At 41.8% G+C, this 18,443-nt stretch overlaps 1 protein-coding gene across 1 annotated transcript; it reads left to right on the top strand.

Moving 5' to 3' along the window:
* Positions 1–15,565: 15,565 nt before the first annotated feature.
* On the top strand, positions 15,566–16,246 carry LOC149212226 (uncharacterized). The gene has a single exon (XM_089388593.1). It carries the CDS (start codon positions 15,566–15,568, stop codon positions 16,244–16,246), a length of 681 nt encoding a protein of 226 aa, XP_089244719.1.
* The last annotated feature ends 2,197 nt before the right edge of the window (positions 16,247–18,443 follow it).

Genomic DNA, 18,443 nt, shown 5'->3' with positions numbered 1-18,443 from the left:
CTGATTATACACTATTTGCGGAATGCATGCATAATACATAACCTCCTCTACGTTGATCATCAATTTGCGGAATTAAAGAAACAATTGCATGCACACATTGAAACATCAATCACACATATCAACACAGTATGTATTGGGGAAAGCATACAGATGAAAACCCCCAACTATCGGTATATTATAATGATAGAGAACATGTAACAATACATAGTAAAATACTCCTCACAAGTACTCAATACTATCTCCACCTGCTACACACAAACTAGCTCAGATCTGAACAAGTCACGGGTTCAAATCTCCTCCACTGTTTGCTTGCCTCTACTGCGCAATCCAAGTTGAGAATAGATCAGATCCAAGTTCGAATTTCCTTGGCTTGTACTGCGCAATCGTCATTGGCAATCTCAATCAATGATTGTGCAAATCTCATGCACAACTATAGTCACAACTGATAGTAGTCTCACCCTTTCACCCACCTCTAACACTTGTCTCCACTGAACTGTCCATGCACTGAGTTAACTGATGTATTCTTTAGTTGATTTATGAGTTAATAATTAGTGAATTAATTAATAATTAATTCACATCACTCATCACTAGTGTATTTGGCAGTTAGACTAAATACAACTAGTTCAATTAAGTCAAACTGAACACAACTCCATCAACTCCTCAATCAACTCCACCAAACTCAATCACTTGAGTTCTAACTAAAGTCCATCATGCAATAGCTCAACTAACCCATAGGAAAAGCGTATTTCCTTCTGGCAGTTGCATGTGCCACATCCGTAGCTCAAACTGAAGTGTTGCAAGAGGATAAGATAATGTTTATAGTCCAAATATTATTAAGAGCTAATAATATTTGATTGTTCTATTTTTAGACTGGCAGTCTAAAAATAGACTCCGCCCATATGTCTAAAAATAGAGGTCCATCTATTTTTACCAACATGAACAATCATCCATAAATAACATCCTACAACTCATAGACCATGATCCATATGTCTAAAAATAGACTTTGCACCAAAAATAGTCTGCGGGCCCACTTAGTGAAGGCGACTTCTTTTCACTAAGCTCCATCATCTTGTTGCATTTTCAACACGCCTTTCACGAAATTATATTGCAGAAATCACTACATCCAATGGACAGGTGTGCAAAGGATTTGATCAAATAAAGGAAGCTGCTGAGAAGCATTTCCAAAACCTTCTTAGTGCTGAAAGGGATGGGAGCGAGGAGGATATATCAGATTTCCTCTCAAATATTCCGAACCTAGTCAACCTAGATGATAATGACATACTCTTGAGCCCAATTACGGAAGAAGAAATATCAAAAATTGTTTGGTCCATGGAGCCAGACAAAGCCCCTGGGCCTGATGGATTCTCAATCCATTTCTATAGAATATGTTGGGAGCTAATCAAACCAGATCTTCTTAGAATGATACATGGATTCATGAGTAAGGAAAAGGTTGGAGGCAGAATAAATTCCACCTTTCTCGCCTTAATCCCCAAGGAAGAAAACCTAGGATCTTTTGAAAGATACAGGTTGATTTTGCTTTGCAATGCTTCCTACAAGATTGTGGCTAAACTTCTGGCGAATAGAATCAAACCTCTTCTGCAAAAATTAATTTCTCCAACACTAGGGGGGTTTGTGACAGGAAGACATATACTGGACAATGTCATCCAAGTTCAGGAAGCTCTGGATTCCAGCCACTCTCGCAAAGAACAAGGTATGATTATCAAACTGGATATGCGCAATGCTTTTGATTGAGTTAATCGCTCTTTCTTGTACAGGGTTCTTTCTTCCTTTGGGTTTAGCCAAGACTTCATCAATCTCATCAAAGCTTGTTTAGAGAAGATATGGATTGCTCCAGTGGTAAATGGAAGACCTGCTAATTTCTTTATAGCCACCAGGGGATTGAGGCAAGGTTGTCCTCTATCCCCATTCCTCTACATACTGATGGCAGATTCCCTGAGTAGAAAGTTGACCTTGGAAAAACAAGATGGTAGCATACCTGGGATTAGAATTGAGAAAGGAATTGACCCAGTGAACCATGCACTATTTGCAGATGATTCAATTTTGCTTGGGGGAGCATCTCCAAGAATAGAAAATTCCTTCAAAAACATCCTCCAGAAATTCTGTAGCATCTCGGGAGCTCTTATAAGCAAGAGGAAAATCATTGTGTATGGTTGGAACACAGAGCAACACATAATTGAGAAAATAGCAAATGATCTGGGCTTTACAGGATACGCTGGTTGGGATAAAATTAAATATCTGGGCCTCCCAATAACGTTGGGCTCTAACAGAAATCAATTGTGGGAGGAAGTAATTTCGAAATTCAATAAGAAAATTGTTGTGTGGGGAGGTTCTTGGCTCACTACCGGAGGAAAACTCACGCTCATAAAATCAGTCCTCATGGCTCTTCCTACATACCAGGTTTCTCTAATGTTGGCTCCAAAATTAATCTCCGATCAAATCTCCAGACTTATGCGCAACTTTCTATGGAATGGAGGATGCAGAAACAATAATAGATTCCACTTGATAAGTTGGGATACAGTGAAACGACCACTCGCAAAAGGAGGATTGCAAATCCGAGATCCCTTGCATGTAAACTTAGCTATGGGCTGCAAATTATTGTGGCAGCTTTACGCTGAGCCAAATCACCCAGTCAGCCACATTTTCAAGCTCAAATACCTCAAAAATCAGTCAATAAAACTCTTTACAGTGGAGAAAAACCCCAAAGGAACGCAGGCCTAGAAGTTGTGCAGCAGAGGCATAGAATTCTTCAGATCCTACCTGTATCGAATTCCTGGAAATGGTAAAAACACAATGCTATGGAGAGACAGTGTCATGGGTCATCCCCCTCTAGCAGAAGTTAATGAAATATCTGAGTTAAGAGCCTGGTTACATGCGAAAGGAATCCGGAAAATAGAGGACATATCAGGCTGGGATAGCAACAGGAACTAGCAGCACTGGACTTTCCCTAAAATCCCAGAGCATTTAAAACCTTAGTTAGATGCCCTTAAAGATGTTATTTCTGATTTTGCTCCGGTGCACATAGAAGAAGAAGACTCCTGGGGTTGGGTTAAGACAGGGGTGTATTCCGCAAGTCAAGGGTATCTTCAGATGCAAAGTAAAAAGGAATTGTCTCATCCGGAGTCTGTGTGGAAACAGATCTGGGATAGCTTCAACATCCCCAAAATTAACTTCTTCTTCTGGACTTTGTTCCACAAAAAAATTCTGACTGGGGAAAACCTGTGCAAAAGAAACATAGCAGGCCCACATCGATGTGTCCTCTACAAATGCGCATTGGAAACTTCAGATCATCTATTTATAGAATGTGAGTTTGCGAAGGAGGTCTGGTCCATATTCCTGAATGGACTGAATGTTCGTCTTCCATCTCAAAGCTTGATTGACATCATGTTTTCCTCTTGGAAAGCTAGCTACCCTCACAACATAGTTAGCAAATCTATATGGTACCGGGTGTGGATAGCTGCCCCTAAGTATGTCTACTGGAAGATTTAGCTAGCCCGGAATGAAATCATCTTCAATAACAATTAATTGCCAACAGCAAAAGTGGCTAAGCGGGCAAAGAACCTCCTCTTAGAAACCTTGAATCACTCTTCAGTCAAAGATGACAACTCTCTCCGAATTGAAGAAATGATGTGGTTGGGTGCTTACACTTGTAAGGCCAAACACCCAGCAAACACATGACCAATCCATAAGGAAAGATGGCAGATCCGAGATCCAGAGGACAGATTCCAACAGTGGTGGAAATCCCAGGGCAAGTGCACAATCTTTTTTGATGGAGCCTCAAAAGGTAACGCAGGGAGGTCAGGAGTGAGAGGGGCAATCTTATTTCCGAATGGGAACAAAGAAGACTTCAGCTGGGGTCTTGGACTGAAAACCAACAAGCAAGCAGAAATTCTTAGTCTATTGAAAGTTTGCCAAATGGCCAGAAAATAAAATCCAAGCGAAATCTTAGTTTTTGGAGACTCAGAAATGTTGATAAAAGCAATAGTAAGCAAGAAAGGGCTTAAGGATCCAATGCTAAACAAACAACTAACAAGAGTGAACAGAATCATGAAGGATTTTCCCTCGGCTCAAATTTTCGACATTCTCATAGGATTAAACAAGGAAGTGGACAGATTGGCAGATATAGGATGCACGCTGCAAAATGGAATGATCAGTATAAATGCAGATACACTGACCAAGGAATTTATCCCCTAAGTGGGATATTGTGCTTAAGCCAATCTGAAGAATGTAATGGTTGATTAGGCTTTGCCCAACAAGATGAATAAAAAAACAATATAATTAGTGAAATAATGACAACAAAAGCATACAACAATAGTATAAATGATGAAATAGCACAAGTACATATCACTCTCCATTGTCATCACCCTGATTATCTTTCTCACTTGGCATGGTAACACTGTTGTTCTCAAAAATATGTTTTAATAAGGGTTAGGTCTTAATATGAACCACCAATCCCTATCCAACGCATCTAGGTGAAAAAACACCTAGTTGCGGCGTTTTGGGAAAACATAAGGTTCCCTAGCTTCATGCCACATCTTTCTAGAGTTGATAAATATTGACCCACTATCATGATCTTCTTTTACATTATTCTGATCAAAGGTGTCCCACCGCTTGCACCTAAGCATAACACATTAGAATGAAGACAAGTCCACTTGAATGATCTCTTGTATCTTTCCAACGTAACCTAATGTCCTCTACATCAATTTTTGATTGCGGTGGCTAGCACGACTAGGTTGGTGGAACTCGACTTCCACTCCACATTCTTGTGTCATGCATCCATCATCAACACCTTCCATGCGAAAATGATGTCCATATGCCCACATAGAGAGGAACAAATGCACCTACAAAAAAGTGAAAAATCACAGTGTCATGTGTCTAATAACCCGAACATAATTAAAATATATCTGTGTGTGTGTGTGTGTTACAATTCAAAGGTGTAGTATGAAGTTAAAATTGTACAAAAAGATAATATAATTATCGAGTTGTTGCACCCAATCCCTATGTTTAGTGCATCCTCTTCAGCACGCAAGTAACGACCAGATGCATCATATTTCTCTTTGACTTGATCAGCAACCCAACTGTTAGGGCATGTCATTGGCATATTTTCTTTTAAATGATCAGGATAAGGCACGCTTCTACCATTCAACCGTTTGAATTATTTCCTGTCATTGTCCCATTTCCTCCTCTTCTATTCGTACAATGCGACCCACGGTTGTGTCATTTCCATATTGTAAAGAATGAATTTGTTGATGGCTTCAATTTTTGAATTCGTTGATGATCAAATCAAACCAATATATTTATATTTAGTACGTATGATATCAAAATATGCATTAATATGAAGTTCAGTGTGAATAGTTACTGTGTAGTAATTTGACAAATGATAAGCCTGCACGTACTCTTTATCATGTGCTTCTATCCATTCATTTCTAGAAGCTCCCCTTCTCTTTTGTCTTCATCTCTTTCGTCATCCCAAATCGTCACACCTGGTGTTTTTTCTATGTGCTTAATGTACTCACTAGCATAATAGAAAGACTCATATGATATATACCCCTCTTCCATAAACCCCTCAGGTTTTTCCCTTTGTCGAACAAAACCTTTCAATTTATTCATGTACCTCTCTAAGAAGAACATACAATGACAAGAAACGACCTTAACTAATTCAATCTCATCTACTAGGTGAATTAGAAGATAAACCTACAAGTCCATGAAACTCGTCAGCATCTCCTTCTCAAACATGCAAACAATATCAGTTATCTCTTGATGCCACCATGGAATGCTAGTCATATGAATCTCCTTTGATGTGATCCAACATACAAATTCAGATAATTTAGATATGGCACATCATAGGTCTTGGAGGAAGTCATGGTTCACACACCCACGCATGAGCAGAGGATAATGACACTGCACAGTAAATATTACATTATACAAAAACTAATTATAAAATATCTTGTTACATAAAAATAATAATAATAACAAAATCATGTTTTTGACACATGTACTCTTAGAAGATTCAAATGGTCATGTGATTTCAACCCCTACAAACAATCTTCCACAATGAAGCAGTGTCATAGTGAAGACCCATATAAAGAAGATACCCTCACACTCATTATAACTTCCTTTACCAAAGAAATATCATTTTTTTTTTAAATCCATGGGACATCACCTTATTTGAAAGGCTAAGAGGAACCAACGTCTCCTTTAGTTTCTTATCTTGCCCAATGTTTCTTTTTAGTTTTTGAAGAAATAAGATCTCTCCTAACAGCCAATGTGTCACTTTATTTTGACGATATGTGCCTCCATAAAGAAGATGAACCATTTTTAAATATATACATGTGATCTAATAAGTGGGAAATGTTAAGATTCTCCTAATATGTGAGCACATAAAATACATATTTCCTTTTCATCCCAATGAGAAATTTTTCAATGTAGGTGTCGAAGAATTTTGTATCATCGAAGATAGGCTCCCCATTTGAATCGGAGATTTATATGAACTCCTTCTCCTCCTCTCTCTCATATGCTCTAATTCATCTATTTGGTGTCATTATTGTAGACCTTTGGGTTATCTCTGGTTTACCATTAAAGGCGAATGTTTCTCTTCTGTAAGGGTGTTCTTTTGGGAGGAATACCTTGGAGTAGTCATACACTGGATTTCATAGGTGGTTGGACCACCTAGTCTTCAGAGAAGCTCCACAATATTTAAATCCATGATATCGTTTTCTTACAAGACCTGCGAAATTATTGTATACAGGGCGACATGTTAGCGACATGAAGACCTGAACAATTGCAGCAAATTAAATTAGTATGAGAAACAATATTCTTACTAAACAAATCAATAAGAATGTAATTTACCAAAGTAAACTCCTAAGCCTAAATAATCATGTATGGTGTGTGTTGTAGCGGCTACAACCACCCTCCAAAATTTTGGCCTGCACCCAATTTCGGAGCCTCCCTTGAGAGTTTCACTTGATGACTACACACACTTGAGTTCACTCCATGAGCTCGCGTGAGTCTTTGCATTTTCCCTGCTTGTTCATTTGACCAAGCCTTGCATGTTGATGTCAAATTCATGCTTGCGGCCATGTTCTGGTTATGCTCAAAGTATTTCCTTCGTGTGTATTTGTTGTGATTGCTATGAAAACATCTGTCGCACTCACACACGGAGTCACATTCACTGTCGTGAAAGTGTCATCATAGTCGACAAATGATCAATCACAAGTGTCGCGCTTGTCGCCTACACCGTCGGTCAGTCATGATGTACATATGTGTCTGGACGGTCTAATCATCGAGTCATGAAAGTGTGTGTTGCAAGATCATGTATGCATCTTTCACTTGTTCACACACTCAGTCATTTTGTTGAAGTTCTAATGATTGGACTCCCCTTTGACAGCCAGACCATCACCCTACAGTCAACTTGATCGACTGTCACCCAGAACAATGCAGGAGCACCAAGCAAGTCATTTCAAGTTGCGCAACCGCAAACAAATTAATCAGTCTCCATGTTGGTCAACTAGAGAGTTTGACTTGGCAGCCACCTCAGGACTGACTCCCCTGAAAAATTGTGCAGAAGCTGCAAGCATCGCCCACTCTGATGGCTGAGAAAATTGCGCAAATAGGCTGGATAGACACCCAGTGCCCATCCCTGTCTCCCCCAAGAAATTGCACAATTTTTCCAACCATCCCTCCCAATAGTCGACCGGCTTCTCATCCAGAAAATTGTGCAATTTTCATGAGCAAGCCCTCTGCTACCCAACAGTCCGCTCACCTCAAAAATTGCACAGAGATGATCAGCAGACTGGTCTCCTGGCATCAATGCAATTTATCTCGCCAGTAGCTCCAACAGCAAACTGCCAGTTCCCTCCAGGAATTGTGTAGTTTCTACTGCCAAGCTCTAGGCAGCTGACTGTCAGTTCCCCTCAAGAATTACAAAATTTCTATTGCCAGTGACAAAGTAGCCATGTACCAGTTCCCTCCAGGAATTGCACAGTCTTGGCTGCCAGGCTCCCGGCCAGTTCCTCCAAAAAATTACGCAATTTCTGCATGCCAAGCCTCCCTGTAGCCTGGCCTGTTCATCCAAAAAATTGTGCAGTTTTGTTGCCCAGCCCCGTTGCCCGCTCGTTCCGAAAACTACGCAAATTTTTCCCTGCCTAGCCTTCCTGCAACCCAAACTGTTCCCCTCAAAAACTACGCAGTTTTGTCCTCTAGACAGGCCAGATCTCATGAAAATTCATTGTCGATCCATATTTCCCATCTCCATCACCCAGTGACCCTTACGCGGTTTTCATCAGTAGTGCCCAGAGCCTCCATCCTACCTTGCAACCTTGTTGCCTCTCCCGATCACCTGCATCCAAAATGGTCATGTATCATGGTAGACTTGGAGGTTTTTGGATTTGATGTCGTCTCGTCATGAGTGACTGCAGGAACAGGTACACAAACAAACATGGCGTGACATTGAACGGGATGAACGAAGGGGAGCACATACAAAAGGACAGATTCACCAACGGACGAATAAACAATGAATGCAAAGAGAGGTGCTTACAAACGAACAATCATGCAAAGATGTGTTCGTGCATAGACGGATGAGAAAACATGCGAGATGTGCTCATGGACGAACGAACGAACGAATGAACATGCACCTTTCGTGAACAGATGAACTTGTCAAGCCTTCCAACATTCAAGTAAGGAGCAATGTGTAGAAGCAACGTCAAGAAAACCAATGACCATCGAAGACTCCACACACTTTGCCATGCGAAGGTGAAGCTGTGACACACCATGAGGACATCCATCACCCAACAATACTGCAGCTCGACATGCACACCAGCAACAATACGAATGTACTAGCATTGTCATGTCGATTCATGTCATGAGTCACATCGTCCACATCTCTAGCGTGGGCCATACTATCTATCAATGTCATGTAACGTGGAAGTCCAAGAGACCCACTTGTTGTACAAAGAGTCATGTAAAGTCGAAAAGTCATGGAATTCAAACAGTCATGAGGGTAGTTGAACAACCACAAGGGTTAGTTTCACCCTTGGCTATAAATACCCCCTCATTTGTACATGCAAAGAACTTTTTCACCTCATCTCCTCCCACATAGCCAAGAGAGTCTGTAATATTTTCTTTGAGGAGTAAGTAGTGGCTCCAACGCCCCTCACACAGGGTTAGTGATGTATGGTGTAATGATGTGTCTTGGAACTTTCGCTTAATTCAGAAGCCTGCTAACAGGCCAACACGTTTTCACACATGTATTGTAATTGTTGTAAGACTAATCTTTAACACTTGTGATGCATGTTGCTTTAACTTGTGTTTCACATTTGAACTATTTCACTTGTTGTAATACATAATCTATTAATGAAAATGTGTTGTATATGTTGTTAACGTTGTCTCGCCTATGTAGACTACTCTCCCAGACATCAGACAGACCTTTCACGTGAAACTTATTGTGAACAACTGTTTCGCTTGTGTGGACTAATCCACTGAGTGTTATACGTGTTATCTTCCCTTGTGTGTTGTGATTGCCACATCTGTGTGGACTGCTCCGCTGGAAGTTGTGCACGTCCTGTTGTGTTGTGTGTTCCTAGCAGCGTTGGGACTACTCCCAACCGACTTGGAACTCACTCTCACCCTCTCCCTTGACAGTGAAAGAACCATTGACACAAGTGACACTTACACTCACCAGGCACGTGAACCTCACTTCTCGAAGACAAAGCAGACCACTCTCCTATGCTGACAAGCAAGAGTTGAGGCAAATCCTTAAGATAATGGAAATCGGGCCATCGTACCAGATGGGACTCCCACACCAAACGGTGTGAGGTCTAGTTGGGACTTCATACCGAGGTGATCCCCTGAATGTTGGCAGGTCCAGCACCGTCAATAGTGTGTTAGAGTCAGTTTGTTTATTAGTAGTCGAATGTCTTCGAATCCATAATTTTGTTTTCATGGAATAGGTCAAACTCGCAAACATTTTTACTATCATGAGTTTTTCTGACCATTTCCTGGGAAGTCACCATAAATTGGTTGTCAAAGTTTTTGGTCAATAATTTGGAGTGGTGTCGAGTCTTTGGGAGTCATTGTTGCATAGTTTTGGATCATGAGGTATATTGTCAAGGGAAAGGTCTATTAAAAGTTCTATTTGAAAATTAATTACAGTCAAGGGGATGTTGCTAAAGGCAGCATGATTGTTAAGTATTATACTTCTTTCCCACTTCTAATATCCCTTCTTCCCTTCAATATTTTCCCCATTTCCTATCCTATATTCTTATCCTGTTAGTCCTTTTCATATTATTTCCCATCCCTATAATATCCCTTATGTTATCCTAGGCCTAAATTCCCTTTTACCCTAGGCCTAAATCCCCTTTTACCCTAGGCCAAAATCCCCCTTGCAAAAACATAATTTCACATGATGAGTGAACATCACGCACATACCCCATACACGAACCCATTTCATCATACCGAAATCCATTACCTAGATACTATCGTGTTCCCATATTCAAACATGATTACTTTTCAAGTGGAGCGCCAGTTAAACATCGTGTCTAATCACGTCATGAGAGATTAAGCATCAGTTTCAAATCACTCCATGAGACCTCCATTTCCACTATTTTTTATCGCAGGGAAATGTTTTGGCTTGTATTTCAGGGGTTTTCAATACTGGTTACAAATTGAAAGTCAGATTGCAGAGAGATTCAAAAGTTGTGCTATGCAATAGTGTTTTCCTAAGGCTACCAACATCAACATAGATTAATTTCAGTTTGTGGGAGTTAGGGGTTAGTTTCTCATCCCATAAATTTTATGTTCAATACTCCAATTGATGATGGTAATACCCTTATTACATTCTCTTTAAAAAAATTGTTGCGCACACCCTGTGTGCCACGCATACAATCAAAACTCAAGGCTCAAAGTTGTGTCTTTTAAATGATAATCCTGGTCAATATGGAATGTTAAGTGGCTAGGGTAAATTATAGGTTGAAATAGAAATATTTCCCGCTCATCTTAAATGTTATAAGCCTACTCTTTCATCACTGCATAGTGTTGTTGTCTAGTGGGTTTTTGCATTGTCACGATTGTGAAGTCTCTCATTCTCGGTCCTATACACGTAGTCTACCACAAAGTTCAAGCCAATTTTCCAGGTGTTTTAGGGTTAAATGGCTCTTGCTACTATAAATAATGGAGGGGACGTTGTACACATTGAACCCACGACTCTAAACCTAGTGAACACATCCCCATCTATCAGAGTCACCTTCGAGAATGCTAGATGAATTCCATTTTGGCAAAAGGTTCAGAAAGTGGGTCATAACACGAGATTGGCTAGTTTGTTCGCCTTGAACTTCCATGATAACATATTTAATTTGGGGAATGTGGAAATTTTTGTCATAGAGAAGCTTATTGCATATGCCACAAGCCTCCCTACAGCAGGTGAGAAGTGGTTCAAGGGTGATGAATTGGATATTTCAACCTTCAAACAGTTTGTTAAACCTGAGTTTAGCAATAAATTTGCTACAACCTTCCCCACTATGTATCTTCGGGATCATTACAGCGAGTTGATGAAGGTTATCCAAAGGTATTTTACATGCGAGGGTAGATTTAGCAGGGTTTACCAATATCACTTAAGGCTTCTATGCTATTTCACAAATAAAAAACCCATGAATCTACCTTTCTTCTTACTCAGGAGTCTAGAAAGGATGGCAACAAAGGTTCAGCTTTAGAAGGACAACCATATGTCTATTCTTTTTCATTTCTCCCTTATTAAAATTTTAGTTAAGTTTACAATAGACAAGAAGAATATTTACAGGTCTGATTTTCTATCTAGCATTAATTTACTACCCCAAACATAATCTTCATCAGTGAAAAATTGAGGAAGAAGAAGTACATGAAACACATGAGAATAAAGTCACCCAGACCATGAAAGAAATAAATATAGTCGAGGAAAAGGATGAAAAACCCAGCAAGAAACCCAAAGGAAAACTTGGTAAACAATTGGGTAAGAAGCAAATTGCAAAGGGTAAGGATAAAACCCAAGAACTAAAGGTTCAGGTGGCATCATCTCAAACCACCAAGTTTCAAGTTAAATTAGAAGAGACAGTAAAAAATGAAGATTTCGTGATAAGGCCTAGGACTAGGTCGAGATTAAAGAAGAGAGTGGAGGGATAAGTCCCTGGGGCAGTTGTTGAAATTTCAGAGGACAAACAAGAAGAAAAATAAGAGGAAAAAAAAGAGAAAGAAGTGGAGCAGGATGAATCAATGCAGTTTGAGAAAGAAGAAGATCCAATCTAGTCTGAGCAAGATACCATGCAGTATTAAGAAGAATATCCCAAGATGATCAAAATGAAAGAGGCTCTTTCCAAGTATCATTTGAAGATAGCATCCTTGAAGAGGAAAAACAAAGAACTGGAATAAACAGCTCAACCAGAAGCTGAAGGGGCAGAGACACATCCAACTGGAATAAACATGTTTCATTTATTGAACAACCCGAAGAACTTATAGTGGAGTCTAGCATGCCTATAATTAGAGAAGCAAAGTCAAAAGAAACTTGGGTGCAGCAAATGAAGAAAGTGGCCCACGCACCTGGTAAGCCACATTTTGACCAGTGGAAGGAATACCAAAGATGTCTAGAAGAGCTTGAGGAGAGTCAAATTCAGGTTGAGAGGTTTAAGCAAGAAAAGCATAATTATAAGAAATATGTGTAACATTTACTTGAAAATTGTGATAAATAAGTGCATGAGGCATCCAAAGCCCTCAATAGAGGGAAATATTTTGTCAAATGGTCAATTCCTGTAAGAAGACAATGCAAAAACCTTTATGTCGAAAACTTGGTATTGAATGCAAAGCTGAGTATGAAGAAAATTTTAGATAAGGCATGGGAACTAGTTAATAAATACAAAGAGGCAACAAAAACACCTTCACCTGGAAGAGTGCCAAGGCTAAGATCTAAGGTTCTATTTGAAACACAGCCTACTCAACCAGTGCCTACTGAACACAAGGATTCTACACCTAAATCTTCTAAGGTTCAAACTTCCACTAGAAAAACCTCTAGTAAGAGGAGAAGGAGGTAACAGTTCCTTGCTTGAAGTTTTGAAATTTTGTTCTTGTCTCAAAGTGGTTACGTTGCCCATTAGGGGTACTTCTTTTTGTGTTCAAGTTGCAGTTAGTATTTTCATCAGTATGTTGAAATGGTTCTGATATTTGGAGTTGCCTATAGTACTATGGTGTTGAAAGTTCACTACACAGTTGTTGCACAGCCCCTGCCTACAGATTTGTACAAGCATTGAGAAGAAGCTATCTATCAGAAGTTGAAGGAGTGAACGTGTAGAAGGGGTGGTAGCCAACTCAAACCATCAGTCACCCACCATGTGCCATTCTTGGAAGGAAGATGTGCCAACACCATCGTTGCCCAAATGCTACATAGTCATTGTCCATATTTTTGTTGTTTTACTTCCATGAAGATATGTTTCAAATATAGGCTTGCTTTTACAGATATATTTTTTTTGTATTAAGACAAAGTCATGAACACTTTTATGTTTTTTTTTTTTGTTTTATCAAGTTGAGGAAAAAGACTAAAAACTTTAGTTGAGTTGTATTCTTATCCGCGCAGCAACGCTAGCTCGACCTAGCCGGCCTTCCCTCCCTCCCTGAGTTGCCTCCTGCGGCCTCCCCGCCTGGCAGCCTCCTGCTGCTGGGCTCGCCCGATCCCGTTCCATTTGACCTGGGCTGCCACCCCCCGTGACAGCCTTCTCAAGCTGCTCGAAGCCGTTCCCTGCTGCGTGATTGCCTGACTTGATTAGCTGCGCCTAGCCATGTCGCCCCCAGGGGGCCCAGACCCATTGGACCCTCCCCTGCCCCCACCCCCGGAGGTGACCGCATTCAAAGCAATGATCGCATCAAGCTGCAAGCGCCCGCCCTCTGTCAATCAGCAGAAGTTCGTCAAGAAGATGGATTCCATCCCCACGGTAGCCCTTCCTGAAGAAGAAACCTGCAAAGCAGCTCTGAACCTCGCTGAGAGAGGCCTCATAGGCCAGTTCACGGGCCTCTGGCCCTCGCCCAAGTCGGTAGAGGACTGGACACAAAGGAATTGGAAGTCGTTAATCAAAGAAGGTATAAAAAGCTACTTCGTAGGCAAAGGTTTTTTCATCTTCGTATTTGAAAGTGCAGAGGATAGAAGCTTAATCTTCAGAAACGGACCTTATTTTATGGGCCCCCAAGGTCTATACCTAAACAAATGGTCGCCAGATTTCGACCCTACCCATGATGTCCCATCAGCTGTACCGGTGTGGGTGCGGCTCCCCCACCTCCCCCTACACTGCTGGAACTAGAAGTCTCTCCAGATCATCGGCAATGGCTTAGGAAAATATATAGATCAGGCGGTAAGAAAAGATCAATATTCATGTGCACGCATCTGTGTCGAAGTCGACCTGGAAGAGGGTTTGCCGGAAGCCATAAAACTTACAGTCGCAGGCTGGACGCATGTCCAAGAGTTGGACTATGAACAACTGCCATTTAAATGCAGACACTGCCATGGCTACGGGCACTTCGCCAAACATTGCAAGAAAAAGGCGGAAGAACAGCCAGACAAACAGAACGGCGAGCAATGGACCCAAGTACAAAAAACCACCAATCAGAAGAAAGGCAACGGGAAAGGCACTCTGAAAGAGACTCCAAGCAGTTCCAATCCCACCCAAGAAAAGATCTCAAATGGTAAAGAAAACAGCCAGAGCAAGTCAGCCACAGTAGCCCCGGAAAATGTGGATCAGATCGATCCTCCTATCACCAACATAGAAGATGTAGAAATGGCTCATCTGGAAGCCTCCCAAGGAAGCCCCTCCAACCCCTCATATGCAGAAGTAGCAAGGAAAAAACCAGTTGAAAGCTCTGACTCCTCGGAGGAGGAAACCTTCGAGCAACCCACAAGAAAAGTTGGAAGGAAATCTCGTAGAGAAGCAAGGGAAGAGGAGGCGAAAAGGCTCAAAACTCAAGGGAGCCAGCCTACAATAGAGATGTCAATCGGGAGAAATTCCAGGAACAGGCCCCCTAAGGGAGGCTCCCATCCTACCCCTGGTAAATAATGTGCCTCGTCTCTTGGAACTGTAGAGGTCTGGGAAACCCCTCGAAAGCATAAGCAGTCAAGGATCTCCTCAAAATAGAACCCTCAGACATCCTAATGCTCCAAGAGACTAAGATAGAGGGGAAAGCCCTACTAGACATCAGCAAGAAGAAATGGAAGAAAAGCACAGGAAGAGCAATCAACGCAAGAGGCTCATCTGGAGGGCTGGAAACTCTTTGGACAGAAGATCTCTTCCAGCTGAACAAATACCATGAGACCCAGCACTGGATCTACACGGAACTAACGCACTGCACAAGTAAGCTAACCATCTCCCTTTTCAATATTTATGTACCTGTCCTGTATTCTGAAAAGAGGGACTGTTGGAAATCTCTCATTGAATTTCTTGAGCAGCACTCCCCTAGTAACATCATTCTTGCCGGGGATTTAAATATAGTCTTAAAAGCTAAAGAAAAAAGGGGAGGAACTAATAACAGAGACCCCATGCTCCCCATGGTGGAAGACCTCATCCAGCAGTGGGATCTTCTCGATTTCACACCAGTCAAAGGGTTCTACACATGGTCCAACAACCGAGTGGGTGAGGACCATATCTCTGCTCGACTGGACCGTTTTTTAGCACAAGGTACACTGATGATGAATAAGAAGATAATCATCACCAAAATTTTGCCCAAATTGACCTCAGATCATAAGCCAATCCAGCTCATTCTGGAAGATGAAGAAGACCTTGGCCCAATCCCCTTTCGATTCAGCTCTCTTTGGATAGAAAGGGAAGGCTTCATAGATACAGTGAAAACCGCATGGGCAAAACCAGTCACTGGGTCCTCCAGTTACGTGTGGGAACAAAAGCTCAAAGCCACAAAGCAAGCCCTGAAGGATTGGATAAAGAAATCGGCTCCAAATCCAACCAGCCAAAGAAAAGAAATTGTACAGTCCCTTGAGGCTCTGCAAGTAGAAATGGAAAGAAGAGATATCACCCCAACGCTCCTTGACAAAGAAGTTAAAACTCAATGCTCAACATATCGATCTCTCCGGATGGAGGAAGAGTATTGGCGAACCAAATCTCGAAGTCTGTGGCTGAAGGCTGGCGATCGGAACACCACCTTCTTCCATCGCCAATATCGAGCAAGACTCTCCAGAAACCATATCTCTGAAATAACAAACACAGAGGGGTAGATCTGCAAAGGGTTCAGCCAGATAAAAGAAGCAGCCGTTAGACATTTCAGACAGCTCTACACCGTAGGTAACCATGTCAATGAGGAGGAAACTGCTAACCTCCTCTCCAACATTCCTCTTCTGGTCAGCCTTGAAGACAATTCTGTTCTCATCAACCCCATCACTGAAGAAGAAGTCAGCAAAGTCATTTGGTCTATGGATCCGGACAAGGCCCCAGGGCCTGACGGATTCACCATACACTTTTATAAGACCTGCTGGGACATTATCAAAACTGATCTCTTAAAGATGGTAAAAGGATTCATGGGAAAAGCCAAGGTAGGGGGAGGAACCAACTCCACCTATCTCGCCCTCATCCCAAAAGAAACCAATCCAGAAACATTCACCAGATTCAGGCCAATATCGCTCTGTAACGCCTCATATAAAATTCTGGCAAAGCTTCTAGCCAACAGGATCAAGCCACTGCTCAACAGGCTGATCTCCAGCAATCAAGGTGGCTTCGTAGAAGGCAGGCACATCTTGGATAATGTCATCCAGGTGCAGGAGATAATCCATTCAAGCAATCAGCGTAAAGAAAAAGGTATGTTGATAAAACTTGATATGGCCAATGCCTTTGATCGAGTCAACCGCTCCTTCCTTTACAAAGTCCTCCTCTCCTTTGGCTTCTCCCCCCATTTTGTCAATCTTATCACTGCCTGCACCCACAACCCCTGGATTTCCCCTCTTGTAAACGGTCGACCCACCTCTTTTTTCCAAGCTCAGAGAGGTCTCAGGCAAGGATGCCCGCTCTCTCCTTTCCTGTACATCCTGATGGCGGACTCCCTCAGTAGGAAGCTATCAGCTGAAAAAGTCTCAGGCTCTCTCCCTAGCCTCAAACTCTCCCCTTCTTCTCCAGCTGAGAACCACGCTCTCTTCGCGGATGACTCCCTCCTCCTGGGAGGTGCCTCAGTTAGAATAGCCAAAGCCTTTGACTCTGTTCTCAATTGCTATTGCAGGGTCTCGGGAGCCTCTATCAATGAAAAAAAAAGCGAAGTCTATGGCTGGAACATTGGGCAGCAAGAGCTCACAAGTATCTCCAATCTGCTTGGCTTTAAAGGACATGCTAAATGGGAAAAGATTAAATACTTTGGTCTTCCCATCACAAATGGCTTCAACAAGAGGTCGTTGTGGTCTGAAATCATCAGCAAAATCAAAACAAAAATTATAGGTTGGGGAGGATATTGGCTCACAAAAGCAGGCAAAGTCATCCTGATCAAGACTGTCTTATCGGCGCTCCCAATCTACCAAGCAGCCTTCCTTCTCGCCCCTAAAAGCGTAACAGACCAAATCTCTAAAATTCTTCGGGACTTCCTCTGGCAGGGGGGGAAAGGAAATCAAAACAAGTTTCATTTAGTGAAATGGGACGTGGTCAAGTGCCCAATCTCTGAAGGAGGCCTCCAAATTTGTGATCCAGCATTAGCCAACCTGGCGTTGGGAGGCAAAATTATTTGGAAGCTTTTCAAAGAGCCCAAACACCCTGTCTGCGACATGCTGAAAACAAAATATGCTCAAAACGTGCCGCTCAGAAATATTCAGACAGCCCATTCAAATTACAGCTCCCAGGTCTGGAAATTATGTAGTAAAACTTTGAGTTTCTACATGCGCAACGCGTACAGGATCCCAGGGAGCGGCAAACACATAAACTTGTGGCACGACAGAATAATGAATCATGACCCCCTTGCGGAAATAGATGAAATAGCAGAGTTAAAATGCTGGCTTGAACGCGCAGGTATAAAAAGTCTTTATGATCTGTCAAACTGGGATTGCCATGATGACTGGCAAGGCTGGGATTTTTTTGGAGTTCCAGAGCGACTAAATCAGCAGAAGTGCGTCCTCGAAGAACTGTTAGAGGAAGCGGCCCCAGTGAACAGAAAGATGAAGGATAGCTGGGGATGGGGGCGATCTGGAATTTATACAACAGCTGCAGCTTATAATGCCCTTCAACCAAACAGGAACAGTAGTAAACCGCCGGAATTCTGGAAGAAAGTTTGGGAACCGCTAGCTCTACCTAAAGTAAACTTCTTCTTTTGGACGCTGGTCCACAACAAGTTGTTAACTGGAGACAATTTGATGAAAAAAAGCATAGCTGGGCCATATAGATGCGAGCTGTGTAGAAGTAGCTCAGAAACAGCCAGGCATCTCTTTATGGAATGCAAGTTTG

This window comes from Pinus tabuliformis, chromosome 1_1 (assembly GCF_031772625.1).
Source record: "Pinus tabuliformis cultivar Carrire ecotype Pingquan chromosome 1_1, CPIR1, whole genome shotgun sequence".
Lineage (NCBI taxonomy): Eukaryota > Viridiplantae > Streptophyta > Pinopsida > Pinales > Pinaceae > Pinus > Pinus tabuliformis.
This window is presented reverse-complemented; position numbering and strand designations above follow the sequence as displayed.